Source organism: Xenopus laevis, chromosome 1L (genome assembly GCF_017654675.1).
Source record: "Xenopus laevis strain J_2021 chromosome 1L, Xenopus_laevis_v10.1, whole genome shotgun sequence".
In the NCBI taxonomy this organism is placed as follows: Eukaryota; Metazoa; Chordata; class Amphibia; order Anura; family Pipidae; genus Xenopus; species Xenopus laevis.
Window position 1 is genome coordinate 171847318 of NC_054371.1, and position 19741 is coordinate 171867058.

At 41.1% G+C, this 19741-nt stretch overlaps 1 protein-coding gene across 1 annotated transcript; it reads right to left on the reverse strand.

Annotated features, from left to right (window-relative positions):
* Window positions 1–16744: 16744 nt before the first annotated feature.
* Window positions 16745–19259, reverse strand: fzd10.L (frizzled class receptor 10 L homeolog). The gene is given in 1 exon segment (NM_001087456.1): window positions 16745–19259. A coding segment is annotated over 1 exon segment (1761 nt). The 5' UTR covers window positions 18782–19259; the 3' UTR covers window positions 16745–17020.
* Window positions 19260–19741: the final 482 nt, after the last annotated feature.

A 19741-nucleotide genomic window follows, 5' to 3' on the forward strand; every position in this document is an offset into this window, starting at 1 on the left:
CTTCTGGGCCGTGCACCTATGGCACAAGTACTCAGATCACTTGTATCCAGAACATAGCAGCAGTTCCTCTTCACTTTTTTCAAATTTGGTGTTTTCCATCACCTTGATCTTACCCGGAAACCACTTGAAAACAAAAATCAAATTGGTTTACTGTGGCTTGCAATACCTGGTATAAACACTTACCCCTATATGTAATAAAAGGCACTATGTTTGCCCATGAGCAGTAACCCATAGCAACCAATAAGATGTTTGCTTTTAAACAGGCGACCAGTAAATGCTGCCTGCTGATTGGTAGCTATGGGTTACTGCACCTGGGCAAACTTAGTGCCTTTTATTACATAACCCCATTTGTGCACAAAATATAGACAAAATTATCGCCAAATATGTTATCGCCAGTTTACTAAATATACATTGGCGAATGAACTGGCGTAAGAATATGTGATCGCCAGTTATCACATTCTCTTAAAATAACGATATGTACAAATTAACGCCTGATTTACTATTCAGCCGTTAATTTTTTTTTGCCAGAAAATTCTCAATGGGACAGGAAATATTACATAATACCTTTTTTATCCGCATCATTATATCATGTTTCTGTAGCCATTGCTGATGACAGGAGAAAAGAGAGAGACATAATGTTATTTTTCTTTTGTTTGGATTCTAGTGTGTAAGGTCACTGTATCAAGTTTATAAAGTTCTGAAGAAGCATATCAATGAATTTATTATTTCTATTGTATTGACAGGGTGCAGTATCAATTTTGAAGAAGCATAGCTGACCATATATCTGTCATTAAAAATTGCCATAAGAAACGCCATAAAACAAGACTATTTTATATATTCACAAACCTATATTGTCACCAGAAAAGTCTAAACTTGCTGAAATTAATGCTAATGTAAGCTGGTACGTTAGCGTATTTAACGCCAGTGATCTCAATGATTTCTGGGAGAATCGCCATTTAGTAAACTTAGTCGTGGTGAATATTTTGGTGGAAAAATATTTGCAGCAATAACTTAGGGAAAAAGATGGATGTTTTTACCGCGCTTTAGGGCAGAGACACACGCTCAGATTCGGGGAGATTAGTCACCCGGCGACAAATCGTCTCTTCTGTGGGGCGACTAATCTCCCCGAACTTCCTTCCCCTGCCTTCCCACTCGGCTGGAATGTAAATAGAAGGGAGGGTGGCACTCGGATCGTTTCATTTTCCAAAGTCGCCCGAAGTTGCCTCAAAAGGAAACTTCGGGCGACTTCAGAAAACTAAGCGCTCTGAGTGCCATCCTGCCGTGATTACATTCTAGCCGTCGGAAGGCAGTTCGGGAGATTAGTCGCACCGAAGAAGAGGAGATTTGTTGCTGGGCGACTAATCTCCCCGAATCTGAGCGTGTGTCTCTGCCCTTAGTAAACGGACCCCCATATTATGTAATCCTCTTAGAACGCAACACTGACATTATTGCCTGGCGATCTGGACTGATTGGTGTTTGTGAAATGCTATAATGAAAAAGACAAAAAAGACAAAAATAAACACTCTATTCTGAATCCATCATTTTCCACAATGCTTTATAGCTAGGCCAAATGTTATTTAAGTTACGCATTGTTATCAGAAAATATATTGGTAAGAGGAAATACTTGAGAGCAGTGTTAGTACCTTGGACTGAATAGGAAAGTCCCAGTTGTTATACAGGCTTAATAGACTTTTCATTGTGTGGGGCTGAACAGCCTGTTTCCCTTGACTTTGTTATTTGTCTGATTCGGGGCCACTGCCTGTTTAATCAGTAACAAAAGTGATTCAGCATTTCAAAGGGGAGTACTTGTTACAAGCAAAAGGGAACTTTTTTTGGTATGTAAATGCAATAAACTCTCTAGGACCCTGCTACCCCCACCACCTCTTCCAAACTACAGGTCACATTACCTTTGTAGTGTTAGAGATGCTAAATAAGGAATTTTAATGTCAAAGCCTTTGCTGCTGTGGATTCCTGTTTGTAGACACAAATAAACTGGATTACAGTTGAACTTCAAACAACTGCCTTTTTTTATTCAAATGCCTTGTTGACTACAGGCCATTGCCATAATGTTTTGAAATGTGTCAGTCCTCTCGCAGCGAGTACACGGGAAGGGGGGAAAAACACAAGAGAGAAAAACATGACACTTGAAACAGACACTTAAATCTCTAAAGGCATGCTGCTGCCTTCTTGTACACGTGAAACTAGTTTCTCTAAATGCATCTTTCAGCATTAATCACAGGTTGTCTTCTTGCAATGTGATTTTGAAAGGAACATCTGACAAGACTTTATATAGCAAGGTGGAGCTACGCATAGGTGTAAAGGCCTGGATTACACTACTGTTGGTAGGCATGGAATTAGAAAAATAATTGATATGGTTGCTGTCAGGATATGACCATGTGATAAGTGATATATATACGTATACCATATAATATATGTAAAATGCTTTATAGAAAGTGTATAGAGAGACACATAGGCATATTGGTTCTGCTGTACTATAACACTGGCCACTTACAAGATCTTCACAATTTCACTTAGCTGCATTTAAAGATCACCTTGTTTTACAATAAGAATGTGCCTGCCCCCCCCCTGCGGAAAAATCTTTGGAGGGTCCTGGTGCAAGCATCAGTCCCCTCCTGGACCTACCTCTACCCTTCTGAATGGTCATGTCCACCATTCCCCATTCCTGTCCCGGGGGAAGGTAAGAGAGCTGCTAGGGAGAGGGGTATCTAACAACTATAGATAAAGCACTTCCACTATAGTTACACCACTGTTTGGCAAGGTCACTAAAGTGGTATATCTTTCCTCCATATGCCCACACTGAGCTGGGCGATACCAGGCTGATCATAACGATAGGAATGCAGGTTGTCTGAGCAAAGACCATATCAACAAGTCAATGAAATCCTCACCCTGACGGGATTTTTAAATCTGACTAATCAATATCTGTCTGATTTTTGGCCAGGTATCAGGCAGGCTCATTTGCGGGCCCCATACACCGGCCAATAAGCTGCCATCTCAGTGACTGTAGGTTGCACATATTTATTCTTGGCACTGAAGCAGAAACAATTGCCCCCATTGTTAAACCACTTTAGGAGGAGGTAGTGGAAAACAATAGACTTTTAAGGACGAGTTAATGTTTTATATACTTAACATATAACTATCCAAATTCTGACAACTGGGAATGATCATTTGGAACTGATACGGAATAGTAACCCCAGATACTACTTTGTGTATGACAGATATGTCAAACTCAGATAATAAAAAGGACTATAATAAGCAGGTAAACATTATTGAGAGCAAATCAATAGGGGAGTCTCATACATACCATACAAGTGCTATAATGTAGTATAAAAAACCTTTTTCAAACAACTATGGAATTCACTGGCATTTACACTTGAATCAGTGCAAGCTGCACTTTTAGCTTGCTTGAACTAACAAACTCTTAATCTAACTGCCAGTAACATAGAAAAACTATATTGATAATGTAACCGTTGAATAATACAGCATAAAATTGGTGATAGAAATCAGTTTAAAACACTAGGACAAAAGGTAGATCAGGATCTACCAGTAGACCTCTAGTTGGTGATCAGTAGATCTCAAGACAACTAACAGCTTGTCTAAATCAACCTCCTTTTTCATTCTTTTCATTTAGATATTTATTATGCTAAGGTTACATTAGAAATAGTTGTTTGTTAAATATAGCAATATAAATTCTCTCATAAATCAATATAATATTTAAGTAATATTTTCCATGGAACAGAATGCTAAAAATGCTTTTATGGATTTGGGTCATAATGGGAAAACATCACTAAAAGTAGACCTCGGATTAGTAAAGTATGGGCACTGCTGCACTAGGATCTCATATAAATTGGAAATTATGGTAGTGGTGGAGGGAAGGGCCACATGCAACCACAAAACACATATCCACACATACCACCAACCACATTAAATTAGAATTCCAAGAGTCAAACTCAGTCCAAATGTCCATCTAAAGGTTTCAGATACAGATACAGGTGCAAATTGTGTAAAGGCTATTATGAAATAATGCCATACTTTATAAATAATCACACAAAGTCAATTAGAATAAAGGGAAAGCATTATATAAAAGCTAAGAAACCGATAAAAGGAAGGCTGACAACAAAAACACAAACATATAGATTCTATAGCAAGAATAGAAAAATATCCCAAAGGAATTTCAAAATAGAATGGTGATTACATTACCAAAAAATAAAAATCGGTGAAACGATGTTAGCAAGTCATAAGGATTAGCCTGCTTTTTATAGTTCTTGGTTATTATTTAGCACTGTCATCCATTTGATGATTCATCACTGATGTTTAGAGTCAGAGTGGACCTTGTCAGGAAATGTAGCTGCAGCGTTAATTGGATTTGATGGTATTTTCTGCTTGTTGTATATTGTCTAACTTTGATACATTTCCTTCTGTCCTCCAAGTTCCTTCTCAGTATGACTGTTGCTTTTTGTTAGTGTTCCTCCTTCTTTCTCCCTTTCATAATCCTAGCAGTGGGAAGCAGGAGGCCTGAAGAGTTTTTTTTTTAGGAGTTTCCCCAAAGTTCAGAAACATTTGGCAACTGGCTGAAACACAATCATGTTTTGTTTTTTCTCCACTATTTATCTGACAAAAATCACACATCAGTAGTGAGAGATGAAAGCTTTGAATGTCACCAGGACTCACTAGGAGCTGCAGAGATTAGTATAATCAAACTGGATGCTGCAGAATCATTTGGAACAGAACTATTAAAATTGCCTCTTTAATCTCTGTTTCCACCACCAGAACGGATCACCCCAAGGCACACAAACATTTGTAACCAAGTAGTGCTGGGAAGACGATTTTGTTTGTTGCCAACTTGACAGAGCTAAATGAGGCAGAATACAAAAGCTAATCATTCTCCCCTTTGCAGTCGGATTTCTAGAGGTTTATATAGGAGAAGGATTAGTGAAATGAGTTTTCAAAATGGAACAAATATTTATGCCTATAGTACGTCTTAAGCCTTTGAGTCCAGGGTTAATTTTCAGTGGGGTCATGAAGGATTGCTTACTTTGTATTACCTTGTATTTTAACTTCTATAGGCAACTTCATGTAAATTCGATTTTTAGTTACAAGATTAGACCTTTGCCAAATAATAGTTGTGTAGGGTTGCAACATATTGCCTATACAGAGACCCTTTTGATGCAAGAACTAGTGATTCTTTTCTTTTCAACACAGGTATGAGACTGAAGGTCCACAAAGAATTTTGCCCCCCCCCTAAAGTAAATTTCATCTGCCAAAAAAAAAGATATTGTCTGTGCCTTTAGCCTTACACTTGTACTGTACTTTCAGGAAGATCTTTCACAGTATGTAGGGATCACAATTCAAACAGAATATTTTTTTTTTGTACGTCAGTTGACAGTTTTTAATTTTGTGACATAAATATAACATAAATACTATGTTATATTTATTATATTTAGTCTAATGCTCTGCAAGATGTATTGTTTATATATAAAAATTGAAGTCCCGTAGGATGTCACTCTTCTGATGAAGCACCCAATGGTGTGAAATGTATTAGGTGGAAGAGGTTTTGGGGCCCTGGAACACTAAGACCCCCCTCTGTTGTTGAGAATGGTTTTGCTTTCGTTTTTTTCAGAACCTAATAAATGTCTTTATGTGTAATACTGCCAGTAGTGGTTTATATATTGTTTTACTTTGTATAGCAATCCTATGAATAAGTATCGGTTGGTACAAAACGCGTAAGGCACAGAACTATGGGGTCTACACGTATGTCTTTTAAAATGTTACTTTGAATAAAATATTTTCTAATTTTATCTTCATTTTTTTACTTTGTATAGCAATCCCCAGTAACGGATTCAGCCAGTTTCCTCAGAGCAACAGGCCACCCCAAAAGACCTCTTAATCCCACATTATGGATCACCCCCCTTCCCCCCCAGTGCACAAGGGAGTCTAGGCTTGAGCATTAAGGATGTAACCACCCAATGATATCCTTAGTCAGTCCCTAGCTAAGGGTTGAGTGTATTTCCCCTTGTTTTCCCCCTTGCATCAGTGGCTGGCAGTCTCACTGATGCATAAGTTCAATTCCCTACATTTTCTAATTTTATCTTCATTTTTTTACTTTGTATAGCAATCCCCAGTAACGGATTCAGCCAGTTTCCTCAGAGCAACAGGCCACCCCAAAAGACCTCTTAATCCCACATTATGGATCACCCCCCTTCCCCCCCAGTGCACAAGGGAGTCTAGGCTTGAGCATTAAGGATGTAACCACCCAATGATATCCTTAGTCAGTCCCTAGCTAAGGGTTGAGTGTATTTCCCCTTGTTTTCCCCCTTGCATCAGTGGCTGGCAGTCTCACTGATGCATAAGTTCAATTCCCTACATTATACAGAGGAGAATATATTTATTGCTAATTATTTAGCTTTTTGGCTTTAGTGCCATGAACCCTGTCACATGTCCCACCTACAGACACAAACACCCTAATGCGCTGATATTATTAGCAATTCTTTAACTATTAATCCTGGGAAAGACTGGCAGCTTTCTTGAGACATTTTGAGAACTGGCCTAACCAGCTTGAGGTCAGCGCAAGTTCATGTTTACAAGATTTAGAATTATTGTCATTCTTCTAGGATCGCAAAATTGAAGTTTTTCTTCCTGTAGCAAAAGCCTTACAATTAAGAATCCCCTGAAGTTTTTGTAAACAGCCTGACTGTCATAGCTAAAGAATGGCCTGGCTAGATTAATGTGCTCTAACATCTGTCCTGTCCTTCTCCTGAGTAAGCTTTTTCCCTTCACTCGAAGTCACAACACAATAGCGCTTGGGTAATTGCAATTCGATATGCTCCGTGCATTCACAAACTGAACTGACCACCATTGTTAGTGCTTACTTCATTCTTTCACTTTGGCTACATTGGGACACACAAAAAATGTAAAATTAATCCAGGCCATCAAGATTCCTATAGAATCGAATAACAAATAAAAGATTTGCAGAGATTAGGGGGAAGAAAGGAAACCAATGCTTTATGCAAAGTATGTTTTCTGCAGATCTAGGTGTGTTTTTTAGAGTTGTATCATGGGGCACATTTGCGCTTAATCATGTATAATGAACAAAAGGCATGTTTCTAATAGAAATCAAGGAACGGTTAAATTATTTACTCACTCTAAACAGCACCAAGACTCATTTTTGGGTTCTGGCCCACTGGTTAAGAAACCTCTAGAGGAAGGGCAAGTGTTTCCAGATTTTGGACTAGATTCAATTCAGTAAGAAAAGGGTTTATTACTTGAAAAGTCACGGATGAGATTCAATTCAGAAAAACTTATCTCATGGTTTATTATGTGAAAACTCTATTGAAGTCTATGGGAAAAAACTGGAAGTGAATTTGGAGAAATTTTCTCCTTGAATTGAATATCGTCCATGACTTTTCCCGTGATAAACCATAAGATAACTTTTTTCTCGCTGAATTGAATCTGGCCCTTTATCTCGAGGTGAGCTTGTTATTCTTACCATTTGGCTGATGAATGGGGTGCTAAGCATAACAGAAAAGTGGGCTGACCGTTACCCCAGTGTGGCATATGGGCCGGCACCTCTCCACTGTGATGTGGCTGACTGGCCTGCAGGTTTATAATTCTCTTATAACAGAGAGGGCAGCACCATCATAAAAATATATTTCCACTGGGAATCCATACATCCATTTATCAAACTTCTGTTACTTTTTTAAAAAGTAGTTAAAGTATCATTGTGCTTGTAGCCAAACAGTTTGTTTTGTAGCAGCAACTTGTATTTTAACTGTAGTCTCACTCAAATAATACACTGGTTTGTGTGGCGACCCTTATAAACCCCATTCCTGACTGCTATGCTGGCCTGAGTGCTATTTTGAACAGATCAATGGACATAATGCTAGTGAGGGTTTTGGAGATGCGCTTATCCCTACTATTCTGCTGAATACTAAAGCACACCAGGAGGCAAATACTTCAGCCAGAGACATGTATGTGCAGAGTCCTTACTCCTAAAAAAGACACTTTTGCAAAAACCTAATTTTCTCTCTGTCCTAAGGTTCCACCATCACCAACTACAAGTTGGCTTTTTAAGGTCCCCTAAACCTGCTCAGCAGGGGCATAACTACAGAAGAAGCAGACCCTGCGGCTGCAGGGGGGCACAGGAGTGTAGAGTCCTAGAAATGCCATAATTAATGAGCAATTTTTTTTTAATTGTTTTTTTTTATTAACCATTTTAGAACTAAAATAAGAAATGTGAATGATTATTTCCGACAATCCATTTGAAGAGCAATTTCAATATATTTTAGTAGAATTGGTTGATTTACTGATGTTTTGGGTCCCTAAATTTGCTGTGGGGCCCAGTAACATCTAGTTACACCACTGCTGCTCTGTTAAAGGATCAGTAACATGACATTTTTTTTAAAAAAAATTTGTTTGTATACTATGAAACAAAAACACCAACACATATTAAACTTTAAAATCACAAAGTCTTTATTTAGAAATAATTTACCTAATCTCAGATTGTGCTCCTCTTCAGAATAGGTGATCAGGAGATCCATTATGTGGTGCTCGATTTCTCCTACCTGTCTTCCTTATAAGAGATAGCCAGGGAGGAGAAACTGAGCGCCGCACATTGCCTTTTCTGAAGAGGAGCACAAGCGGAGATTCGGTAAGATATTTCTAAATAAAGACTTTGCGAGTTTAAAGTTTAATATGTGTTGCTGTTTTTTTTTTTGCTTAGTACACAAACAATTTTTTTTTAAAAAAATTTGATGTTACTGGTCCTTTAAAGGCTATGACACATGAGGTGCCTTGATTACTACCAGCCATAAACGCTTGCACAGGTTGCAAATGGCTTCAATTTCAAGTGAATGGAAAGCAGCTGGGGATGAGTAATGTCGTTTTAGCTGCCACCGCACGTAATGGCAGTCAAACTACCATATGTGCCATAGCCCTACCTGCCTTAACCTTGCAAATTACTAACCAGGTCTATGTGTTATACATCCACTCTGTGCCTCTATACTAGGGTTGCCACCTTTATGTCTGGCTGAGACCGGGCGGGGGGTGGGTCCGTGACGTCAGTGGACGTGTCTGTGACATCAATGGGCAACCCGTGGTGTCAGTGGGCGGGGCTATGACGCGGCGATCAGCGATTGGCCGATCGCCGTGTCAATCAAAGGAATCCCGCTCCGGTTTTCCTTATTTGGAAAACCAGGCAGGAAGTATAGGCCCGGGCAGCCCCTCAAAATACCGGGCTGTCCGGGTCAAAACCGGACAGGAGGCAACCCTACTATATACTAACTATCTAGCCTTACGTTGCAATGTGAACAATTAATATAATTAGAATTGGTAAACTATATTTAATTGTGGAATGTCATCTACTCTGTGTGTATTACTTTGAAACAATAAAGAAAAGTTTACAGGCGCTTATTGCTCCAACCTGCAGCTTTTGTTGAGCTGAAAATGCTCCAGTAGCCCTACATTTGGTTGTCAGGGAAAGCTTTATATTGTAATCATGGCTCCTTTACCCCCTGTATCGATTAGTATTGTATATGCCTTTCTGTTGTACAGCACTGCAAAATTTGTTGGCGCTGTATAAATATGTGATGATGATAATAATAATAATAAGTCTAGAAGTTGTCATTGAACAGCAGCTAGAGGGATTCAGACTGGAGATCCCAGAAGCCGAGCAGAGATTCCTGACAGGCTGGAAGACAAATCGCTTCTCTCAGACTACTGGAAAATACAATTTACAGATCTGTCACGATTTGGAACGTTTTACATATAAATGTATCTGTTACAACATGTCTCTCTTCTACCAGAGCAGGAAGCCTTCTGCTACCAGTTTGGCTGTAGGAAAAAGTGCTGCAGTATACAAAGTGTAAGACTAAAGCTTATTTAACCCTTTTATCTCCGCAGACATCATATATCATATGCTTACAAGGGTGAACTCCAAAGTGCTGGAGGGTGGTGAGGTAAAGGAGCCTGCATATTCAAACAGGTGCTGATCTTCCCTGAGGGAAGAATAGAACTGGGGCAAAATGCCAGAAAACTGACAAGCCTGTCACTTTTGATCAAAGCAAGCACCAAGACCAGATAATCAACATGCCCACCATTTAAAAGCAACGAGTGATTTATCACTGCCATCAGGGATAGTAACGGCTGCCTTAAACACAATACTGGGAAACATCTGATGAAAAAAAAAAAAGACAAACAATATATGTGTGTGTATAAATTGGAGTTCCACAACTATTTAAAAAAACACATAAACCACTGGTAGGCAGTGCCTTATTATAACTCATTAATGGCAGTTCTGAACAAAGTAAATATAATTCTTATAATTAGCAGTGTATGTTATGAGGTTAGGTAACTTGCTGCTGCCCTGAGGCCTAATGCCTTCATTCAGGTCACAGTACTGACGTGGCCTCACTATTAGGGTCATTCAGCCTGTGGCTCTTTACTTCAACTGCAACTCACAGCAACTTTCATTTTAGCATTTAAATCCCTTTTAAGTGGAACACTGAGCAGGCAAGCCTGAGGGCCAAGGCCACAAATTCCAAATATGTAAGCTTGCGTTTCTGGACTACAGTACATACATATAGATATAGGTTCTTTCATAGCTTCACTGACGTTTAACTGGAGTTACATTTTTACTGCATACTTACAAAGTGCGTTCCCTGTTTAGTATTTGTGCACATGCATAACAAAAACAGGGGTTTTTAGTTGCATGGTTTAAATTACATTGTTACTTGCCAAGTCACTCTCAGGCTACATTTGTTTTGTTTAGGTGCATGAAGAAACATTCCTGTGGTTACAGTAAGGCACCACATATTCCTAAACTACCAAGAGCAATAATGCAGAGACTCCTGAAAAACAGATCCAGCACCTCATGGGGGGCCTAGGTGTATAGAGGTTCCTGTGGGGGTCCAGAATGATAATAATAACTATCAATATAGCATGTGCAAAACATATCAACCTCCTTAAAGGAACTGTAACACCAAAAAAATGAGTGTTTTAAAGGAAAGACACTTTAATGGACTGGTGCCCTGCACTGGCAAAACTGCTGTGTTTGCTTCAGAAAAACAACTATAGTTTATATAAACAAGCTGCTGTGTAACCATGGGGGCAGCCATTCCAGCACAGGACACATAGCAGATAACATAAGCTCTGAAGAATCTCATTGTATGCTGCAGAGCTTATGTGTTATCGGCTATGTATCCTGTGCCTTTTCTCCTTTTTAAGCTTAAATGGCTGCCCCCATGGCTACAAAGCAGCTTGTTTATATAAACTATAGTAGTGTTTCTGAAGCAACCACACCAGTTTTACCAGTGCAGCACAACAGTAAATTACATTTTCATTACTTCAAAACACTTTCTTTTTTTGGTGTTACTGTTCCTTTAAGGTTTGAGTCAGGCCCCAAATAGAATAGATTGTTTCTTGTTGTCCCAGGAATTTCTAACTACAACAGTGGCCACAATGACAAGCTATAATATTTGCCCCATTACCAAGACATTCCCAATATGTCTGTTACCTTAAGCCCCAAAATGTTAATGGTGTGAGGTGCAATATAGTAAACTAACTGGAGAATCTGAAGGGGCATGTACTGTATATTAATGTCAAACATCGCTTGGTATATGAAATTGCTCTAAATACTCCCTAGGTTGTGCCATTATTATTGTGAAGGCTGTCACTGCCTTTGTGGAGCACTTTTCCTTTGCTATGGAATATAGGGACAAATTCACTAAAGCGATAAGCGGCTAACGCTAGCGCAAATTCGTCAGCGTGACGTCAATTCGTTACTTCGCCGATTTACTAACGGGTGCTGGTGTAAATTCGCTAGCGAAGTGGACCTACTCTATCGCTACTTATTAGGCATCGCTAGCGTAACGTCGCTTTGCTCGCCGAATTAACGCTAGCGCAACTTCGCTACCTTTCACCTCCCCGAGTGCAACTTCGGATTTTAGTGAATTAGCGGCGAAGTGTGGTGAAGTGCGGCGAAGCCAACGCTGGCGCAACTTCGGAAGTAAGTAAATTTGCCCCATAGAAAGGAGGCAAAAATTCCATCCTAAATCGTAATGGGTCTTTGCTCTGAAAAGCTGTTTTAAACGGAACTGAGAAATCTCTGCTTGACCCTTGTTTTTTTCCCAAAGCCAATGCCAATAACACTTTTGTTCATCTTATAATGTTACATTCAAATTTATATTTGATGGATGTACAGGTAAGTAAAAGGTATAATATAAGTTTTTGTCTCCTAACCTCTTCCCTCATCTTCCATGTTTTCAGCCTCACCTCTATGGAGAGTGGAGGTTCCAGGTTTACACAAAGGGAGCTAGGAGGGTAATAGAAGGTGCATACAATAAATGTAAAATAATTACAGGTAAAGTCAATATCTTCATTTCAGTAAAGTAGCTACCTGCCCCCACCCCCTCCAAAAAAATAACCATATTTGTATATCCCGCAGTTTCTCTTAACTGATGTGCTGGAACGATCTGCTAAATTGAATAGGGCCTGCTACATTCTCTCCTTTCAAGATCCAAGGCTGTAACGTTATATAGGAGCCTGTCTTTGAACACTTCTGGCTTAGGGAAATACCTTCTTGTGCATCTAATAGGGGTGAACTTTAACAGGATTAGCTCTAGCAACTTTTCAAAGGGGTGCACAGTCCATCAGCATTTTTTTTTTTTACATCTTATATTTGGCAAAAAAAGAACAAAGTCTGTTGGCACATGCACATTGGGTCAGCTGAGAGCCAGTCGGGTTCGGGCATTTTAGTAAAGAGGTAAAAATAACAAATGAATGAGCATAGCTAATGTCTGGGATTGTCACCTCAAAGCAGGTCATTGGAATGAATGATGCAACTCCCAGTGCTGTCTGATAATATTACTTAGGAATTGTGCCCTGACAATACATTATTTAAACATATTATATTATACCTTTAAACGAAACACTATCAGTCGTCTGCTGTAGCAGCTGCTGCCGCCAAACTACAACTCTCATCACACTTCAGAAGTAGCTTTCCCAAGGGTGCTGGGATATGAATCTCAGCAGCAAAAGTAACGTATTCTACATGCCTGCGTCTAAACATCTTTATTTATCTGATGCTTATAAAAGTGCCACAAGCAAGGTGGTGCACGTGACCAGAATGTAGCTGGTGTTGTAAACTGTCAGGGCTTCCTTTGAAATGTGCTTATTTTGTTCTAGATCAGAGCCTAGATTATTTGTAATACACCGGAGGTACATTTGCAGAAAGAAAAACCACCCAAAATCAGGATTGTGATGTTACAGCTTTGAAAGCAGATGCTATGATATAGCAAAGGGAGAAACTGTATGTGAGACTTGATCTGTAGCTTGTGCAACAGCACTGCATTAACGGCACCCAGTATACAGTTGCACAATATGGGTATCAAATAAACCTACCCTCTCTTAGCAACACAACACCTGCACCAAGGGGGAGGACTAAAGCAACATCGAAAATACTGAAAAGGATCCATGAATGGCAGCAGAAGCTTAGTATCTGCATTCTCAGGGATATTTATGTTGTTGAAAATCTTTTGCTGGTAAGTAAAGCAGCTTTAAGGCCATGTCTGTGCTATAAAGCATAAAGTGCCTATAAAAAGGAGTATGGTAACTCCCACTTTAAACATATTTGCAGGTGAATAAAGGCTCTTACAGAGGAGCGTTTTTACCTGCGCTCCCCTGTGTTCCGTTTTTCTGCGTTCAGCCGCAGGGGAGCGCAGGGATAGATGCATTAATTTTTTCCAATGGGGCTGTACTCACACAGACGCGTGTAGGCGCCGAACGCATATTGAGACGCAACGTGCAGCATTTTTCCTGCGTTCGGCGCCTACACGCACCTGTGTGAGTACAGCCCCATTGGAAAAAATGTAATGCGTCTATTCCTGCGCTCCCCTGCACAGGCTAACTAATATAGTTAGTTAGCCAAAAATGTAATGTATAAAGGCTGGAGTGACTGGATTTCTAACATAATAGCCAGAACACTACTTCCTGCTTTTCAGCTCTCTAACTCTGAGTTAGTCAGCGACTTGAAGGGGGGCCACCTGGGACATAAATGTTCAGTGAGTTTGCAATTGATGCTTAGCATTCAGCTCAGATTCAAAAGCAATGGCTGGTAACCAATCAGTGGAAACCAAGAGAGCTGAAAAGCAGGAAGTAGTGTTCTGGCTATTATATTAGACATCCAGTCACTCCAGACTTTATACATTACATTTTTGGCTAACAAACTATATTAGAAACATTTTTTATTTTGCACATACAATCTATTTAACCAGTTTTTATTTGTACACTGAACAATTCCTTTAAGGAAAACTGAGTTGACTTTGTAAACCTCCAAGCTGTATATAGTCTAAAGCTTGGCATAAAACAATGGCTCTGACTCAGAAGGGCATTTTAAAAAAGGATAATTGCTGGCCCTTATTGCATGAATACAAAATGTAAGTTACATATGTACCAATGAAAAACTGTATGAGAAAAACTCCCATACATTCAAAGGTTTATAGCAAGCAGGCAGTTTGCCTTTTTTTTTACTGAGAATCCACCGGCCACAGGAGGGCACATTTTATCTGATCCTGATGTGACCTCATTAGAGGGATCTTGGCCTCACTCAGTAAAATGAATAAACTGAAAGATCATATGCCAATGTGCTAGTGAACATTTATAGCAATGTAAAATTAATTTAATACTTACTGGCATAATAACAGCCTTTGACTGTGTGTGGGGGACTCTGGGAGTTGTAGTTCATCATCTTGGTATCTCTAGTTACACTTCCCTGGTACCAACTTTACAAATTTGGGCTTGGGATTGTAAATGATACTGTATAAGAGCAGCCTGTGGAGTACTTGATTCTGATTTCAACTATATTAGGGTCTGAAAGAGGGACGTGTATGTGCTATTTTTACACAGGTTTGGTATCCAGTTCCAGCAACATTATATACTGGGTGTTATCAGCAACAAAGTCTGTCCAAGAAAATAAATTACAATGTGTTAACAGTGTGTGAGTGGGTCTTCAATGTACAGCACTTAGATAAAAGCCCGCAGGTATAGATAATCGGTCTGAATATGTGACCGAAATGTTGATTTTGCACTATAAATTTTTTTTCCATTTTTTAAGCAACTCCTGTCAGTGCTGAGTCATTGCACCCAGGCAGTTTTTTTGTGAGTATGCCCTCCATGATATATATATATATATATATATATATATATATATATATATATATATACTGTATATATACACACACACACATACATAAACACACGCATACATCGTGAGTATCGTTTACTGCATTGATTTTTTTTTTTCAGGGGTAAATGTGGAACTTACCAACATAAATTTTCTAAAAATTCTAAAAATAAATTCTATACAAAAATTAAAATACTCCAGTGTTAAAAGGGTGCCTGAGATACCCTCTGAGCAATTGCATTAAATTGACAAAGTCCCAACCAATGACCCCCCATTTAGAAGAGAGTTTGCTTTTTATTATATATTGTTCAATGGATTTTTCTGAGCAAGATCAGGGAAGAGTTCGGCCATCAGAATTTGGCCACTGGGTTAGGCGACAAAATATTTTGCCTTTATGGCTGTTCCTATTACAGTTTAAAAATAAGGAATAAGCCAGGCTTATGATTTACACAAGGTGTACATGGAAATAAAGAGGAAGCTTCATTATAAATAGGGTGCCATTTCGAGTAAGTGAATATCAGACTGGCCAGTTATCCCTAGGGTGAGACTCGGCTCATCTCCTAAATGGGCTGTTAATGCAGCCAGGGGTTCTTATGTGCAGTTCTCATGTCGCTGTGTCCCTCACAGACCCCAAAAACTCATCACTACTTCACTGAAGGCAACATCAGACGCATGGCAAACTAAAAAAAAACATCTTTTTATTTTAATAAAATAGTAAAGCATGAAAATTATCTGTATTTTACAAATATATACAAGACATAATAGTCTGTGCTGGGAGAGCACAGCAAAGAGCAACACACAATACAAAGTTTCCCTTTGCAAAATCTAGTGCTTTTTTGATCTATTCATGGCTAGTATTTGTTTCACAATAGAGAGTCAATAAGCCCTTTGAATTGATCCACCCCCCCATTCTCCTTCTCTCTTTTTTTTAACCAAACAGACCCACCGTGTATAACATTTGGCTTGATTTCCATTAAAAAGCCCCGGAGAGCAAAGACTAAAGGGTTTTTGAAGGATGGACCCCTGAGCGCTTTTTTTGTTGCAAGAGACTTGTTTCTCTTTTTAAGTCTGGGGCATTAAAGAGAACATATTGCACTATAGTTCCTAGCGGCAGCCATAAATTCTTCTGGCTACACCAAGAGCCAAACAAAACCTATGCATGCCAGCAAGTTAGGTGGGCACTGCCCTGTTGCAGCGGATCTTACTGAACTACAATTTCTATGACAGCTGTTTTAACCTCTCTACCCAATAAACGATTCCGCAACAGAACCTGTGACATTCAGCAATGTATCATTAAAGGGAAAGTAAAGATCTGTATTGTGGAACATACGCTGAAATTCAGCAGGCAGGAGGATGCCATTTTCAGTTGCACGGTGCATTTGCTACTGTGCCAACACAGTAATGTACATTCTGTATAAACGTGTGCAAAAGCAAAAGGCTTCCCCCACCTATTTATATAGTGACCTGGAAATTGTATAAATATTTCTTACACACATGCTGTTTCAAATAACAGCACTTTCTAGTTTGGCCCTAGCATCCCTTTAAGTTTCTCAGAACTTTTTTTCATTTACCCCCCCCCCCCAGTCCCTTAAGGTTCCATTCCATGGAACTGTTAAATTATCTATTTAATTAGCATGTGACCATAAATTAATAGCATGGGGGAGGCATATACTATAGAGTTCTGCTTGTCCCAATAAACTGGGCATGTGGTCCCTCTCTATTAGGCTTCCGTAGAAAGCACTGCTTGTCCCTTAGCGTGTAGTCTCTGGTTTGCGTGCCAGGCTGAACAGTGTTTAGAACAGAAATAAAGTTGTTTTTTTTCCCGGCTCATACACAGGTAGGGGACTGTAAGGCCGATTCATACTTTCCATGGTGAACTTTGGGGGGGTGTTGGGGCTTTTTGTAGATTCCAGCACTGGTGATGACGCTGGCTGGTTTGCTCCTGTTCCTCTTCTTTAATCTCTTGCTGAAGACATTCTGCCAGGACTGCACAGTTTTGGAAGTCCATATCCACATGCCGCTCGTGATGCCCACCACTAAAAGCATAAATATTTTTACCATAAAGATCTCTACTGCTGGGATAGAGCTGGTCATGGTGCAGTCCAGGGTTTTGGTTTGACTGTCCATTTTGCACTTGTCTTGCGTCGCCAGGATTTTCCAGAAATCCATATTAAGGCGTTCGTAGAAGTAGCAAGCGATGACGCAAGTGGCTGGGACAGTGTACAGGACAGAGAAGACCCCGATCCTCACCATGAGTTTCTCCAGTTTGTCTGTGTTCTCCCCACCTGTTTTCATGACCCTCCTAATGTGGAAAAGGGCTACAAAGCCAGAAAGGATAAAGGAGGTGCCAATAATAAGATAGCAGGCTAAGGGTATTAGCACAAAGCCAGTGAGGGCATTGACATCCATGCTCCCAACATAACATACCCCTGTTAGCTCATCTCCAGCCACCCGCCTCATCACCAGAATCATAATGGTCTTTACAGCAGGAATTGCCCAGGCGGCTAAATGGAAGTAGCTGCTGTTGGCTTCAATTGCTTCGTGCCCCCACTTTTTGCCAGCAGCCAAAAACCAAGTCAAGGTTAATATCACCCACCATAAAGAGCTGGCCATGCCAAAGTAATAGAGAATTAGGAAGACTATGGTGCAACCTGTACTTTCCAAACCTTCCTGGATAACATAGAGCTGCCCACTGTCTCGGTCACAGGCGATGCTGTCGGCTCCAGCAAAGAGGCGAATAATGTATCCCACGGAGTAGACACAGTAGCACATAGACAGGAAGATGATAGGCCTCTCGGGGTATTTAAAACGCAAGGGGTCCACCAAGAACGTGAGGACAGTGAAGGCGCTTGAGAAGAAGCACAGGATGGACCAGATGGCTATCCAGATAAAGGCAAACTTCTTGTCATCCTTGCTCCAGTACACATCCACAGAGGAGCTGCACAGGGGGGCACAGGAGGCACTTTTCTCCACGTGGTGGAACTTGCCAGAATTCTCACAGCTGCTCCTGCTTGTGGGATCCTTGGGGTAAATCTCATGGCCACTACTGGGTCTCTGGGGTCTGAAGATGGGGGGCAGCATGCTGGAACCCCTGGGTGTCTCGTCTGTGCCATTGTTCGGGGCTTCCATGCACAGGTAGTTGGGATCGTTCTTGTTGGGCAGCTTACTGCAGTCCAGTGAGTCGGGCCACTTGAAGTTGAACTGCTCCATGATGGGGGAGCACTTGAGCCTGGCCTGCTCGCACATCACCCTGCAGGCTGGGATGGGGGTGGAGACCTGCTCGGTGCACATGGGCGCGTATAGGGAGCACAGGAAGAACTTGAGGTGACTGTGACAGCCGTACTCCACCAGCGGGGCGAACTCGTGCAACTGGATGGCCGCCTCCTTCTGGTTCTCGTGGCCCATTAGGTTGGGCATCCTGGTCATGTTGTAGCCGATATCTTTGCACATAGGGATCTCGATGGCTTGGCACCTCCCGTCTCCACTTCTGTCCGGGTTGATGGAGCTGATGGCGGAGCAGAGAGCGGCTGCCAGGACAAGAAGGAGCGCGGTGCCGCGGAGCAACCCGGTACCACCACTTACATCCATGTCCAACGCAACGCGCAGCCCAACTGCCAGCTGAAGTTTGCCCCGGGCTGACAGCGAATCACTGGCGCCGGAGTCAGCGCTGCATAACTGGCCCTGGGACTGGGCTCACCTGGGGCTGCTGCTCGGGCTCCTGTTGCCTAGTCGGCTTCCTTCTCCTTGGGATCAGAACCCTGTGTGTGTGTGAGTGTGAGAGCAGCGACACTCCTCCCTTCATGATCCTCCCTCTCTCTCTCTCTCTCCCTCTCTCTCTGGTGCCGCAGCAGCTGTTTGGGAGAAGCCTGTGTCCCGGGATGTGGGTCCCGCCCCGCTGCAGCTACTTTGCATGAGAAAGGTGAAGCTGACACGTTGATTAGTTTGCAATGGGTCGGAACGGCTGAATCCCCTCCACATGGGGTCCCAGTGCCCCAATCCCACACTTTCCCTGGCTGCAGCCGACCAGTCGCACAATCTGAGCAGCAAAGTCAATGTTCCCAAGCGCAGGAATCTGCCACAACTCCATTGTTTACACACAAAGCACTCGGCTCTTCTTCCTCGCTCTTCTGTGTTTTGTTTTATTGCCGGGATGTCATGCAGCAAAACAGGCAGCCGATTATTCACATGCCTACAAATGGCTTATTGCCAATGGCTACAGTTCTGATTGGCTCCCTGAGATCCTCTAGCCCACAGCATGTCAAACTGTCTCAATTCAACACTACCTGGAGGTCCAGCTTTGGTTTAGGGTGTCCCTTAGCTCATGAAATGAGAACAGACCTAGGGAAATATCAGCCTGGTCCAGTCATAGTTTCAGCAATATATAGAACAACAAATGCATGGGAGGTGTAGCTAGCAGAAACTAAAATATATTCACCCCAATTCTTCATCAGGAAGCAGCCAGTGTTTGGAAATCAGTGCACTAAACCCTAAAGCTGGCCACAGACGCAAAGGTACATACGATCGGACTTCCCCATCTCCCGACCTGCC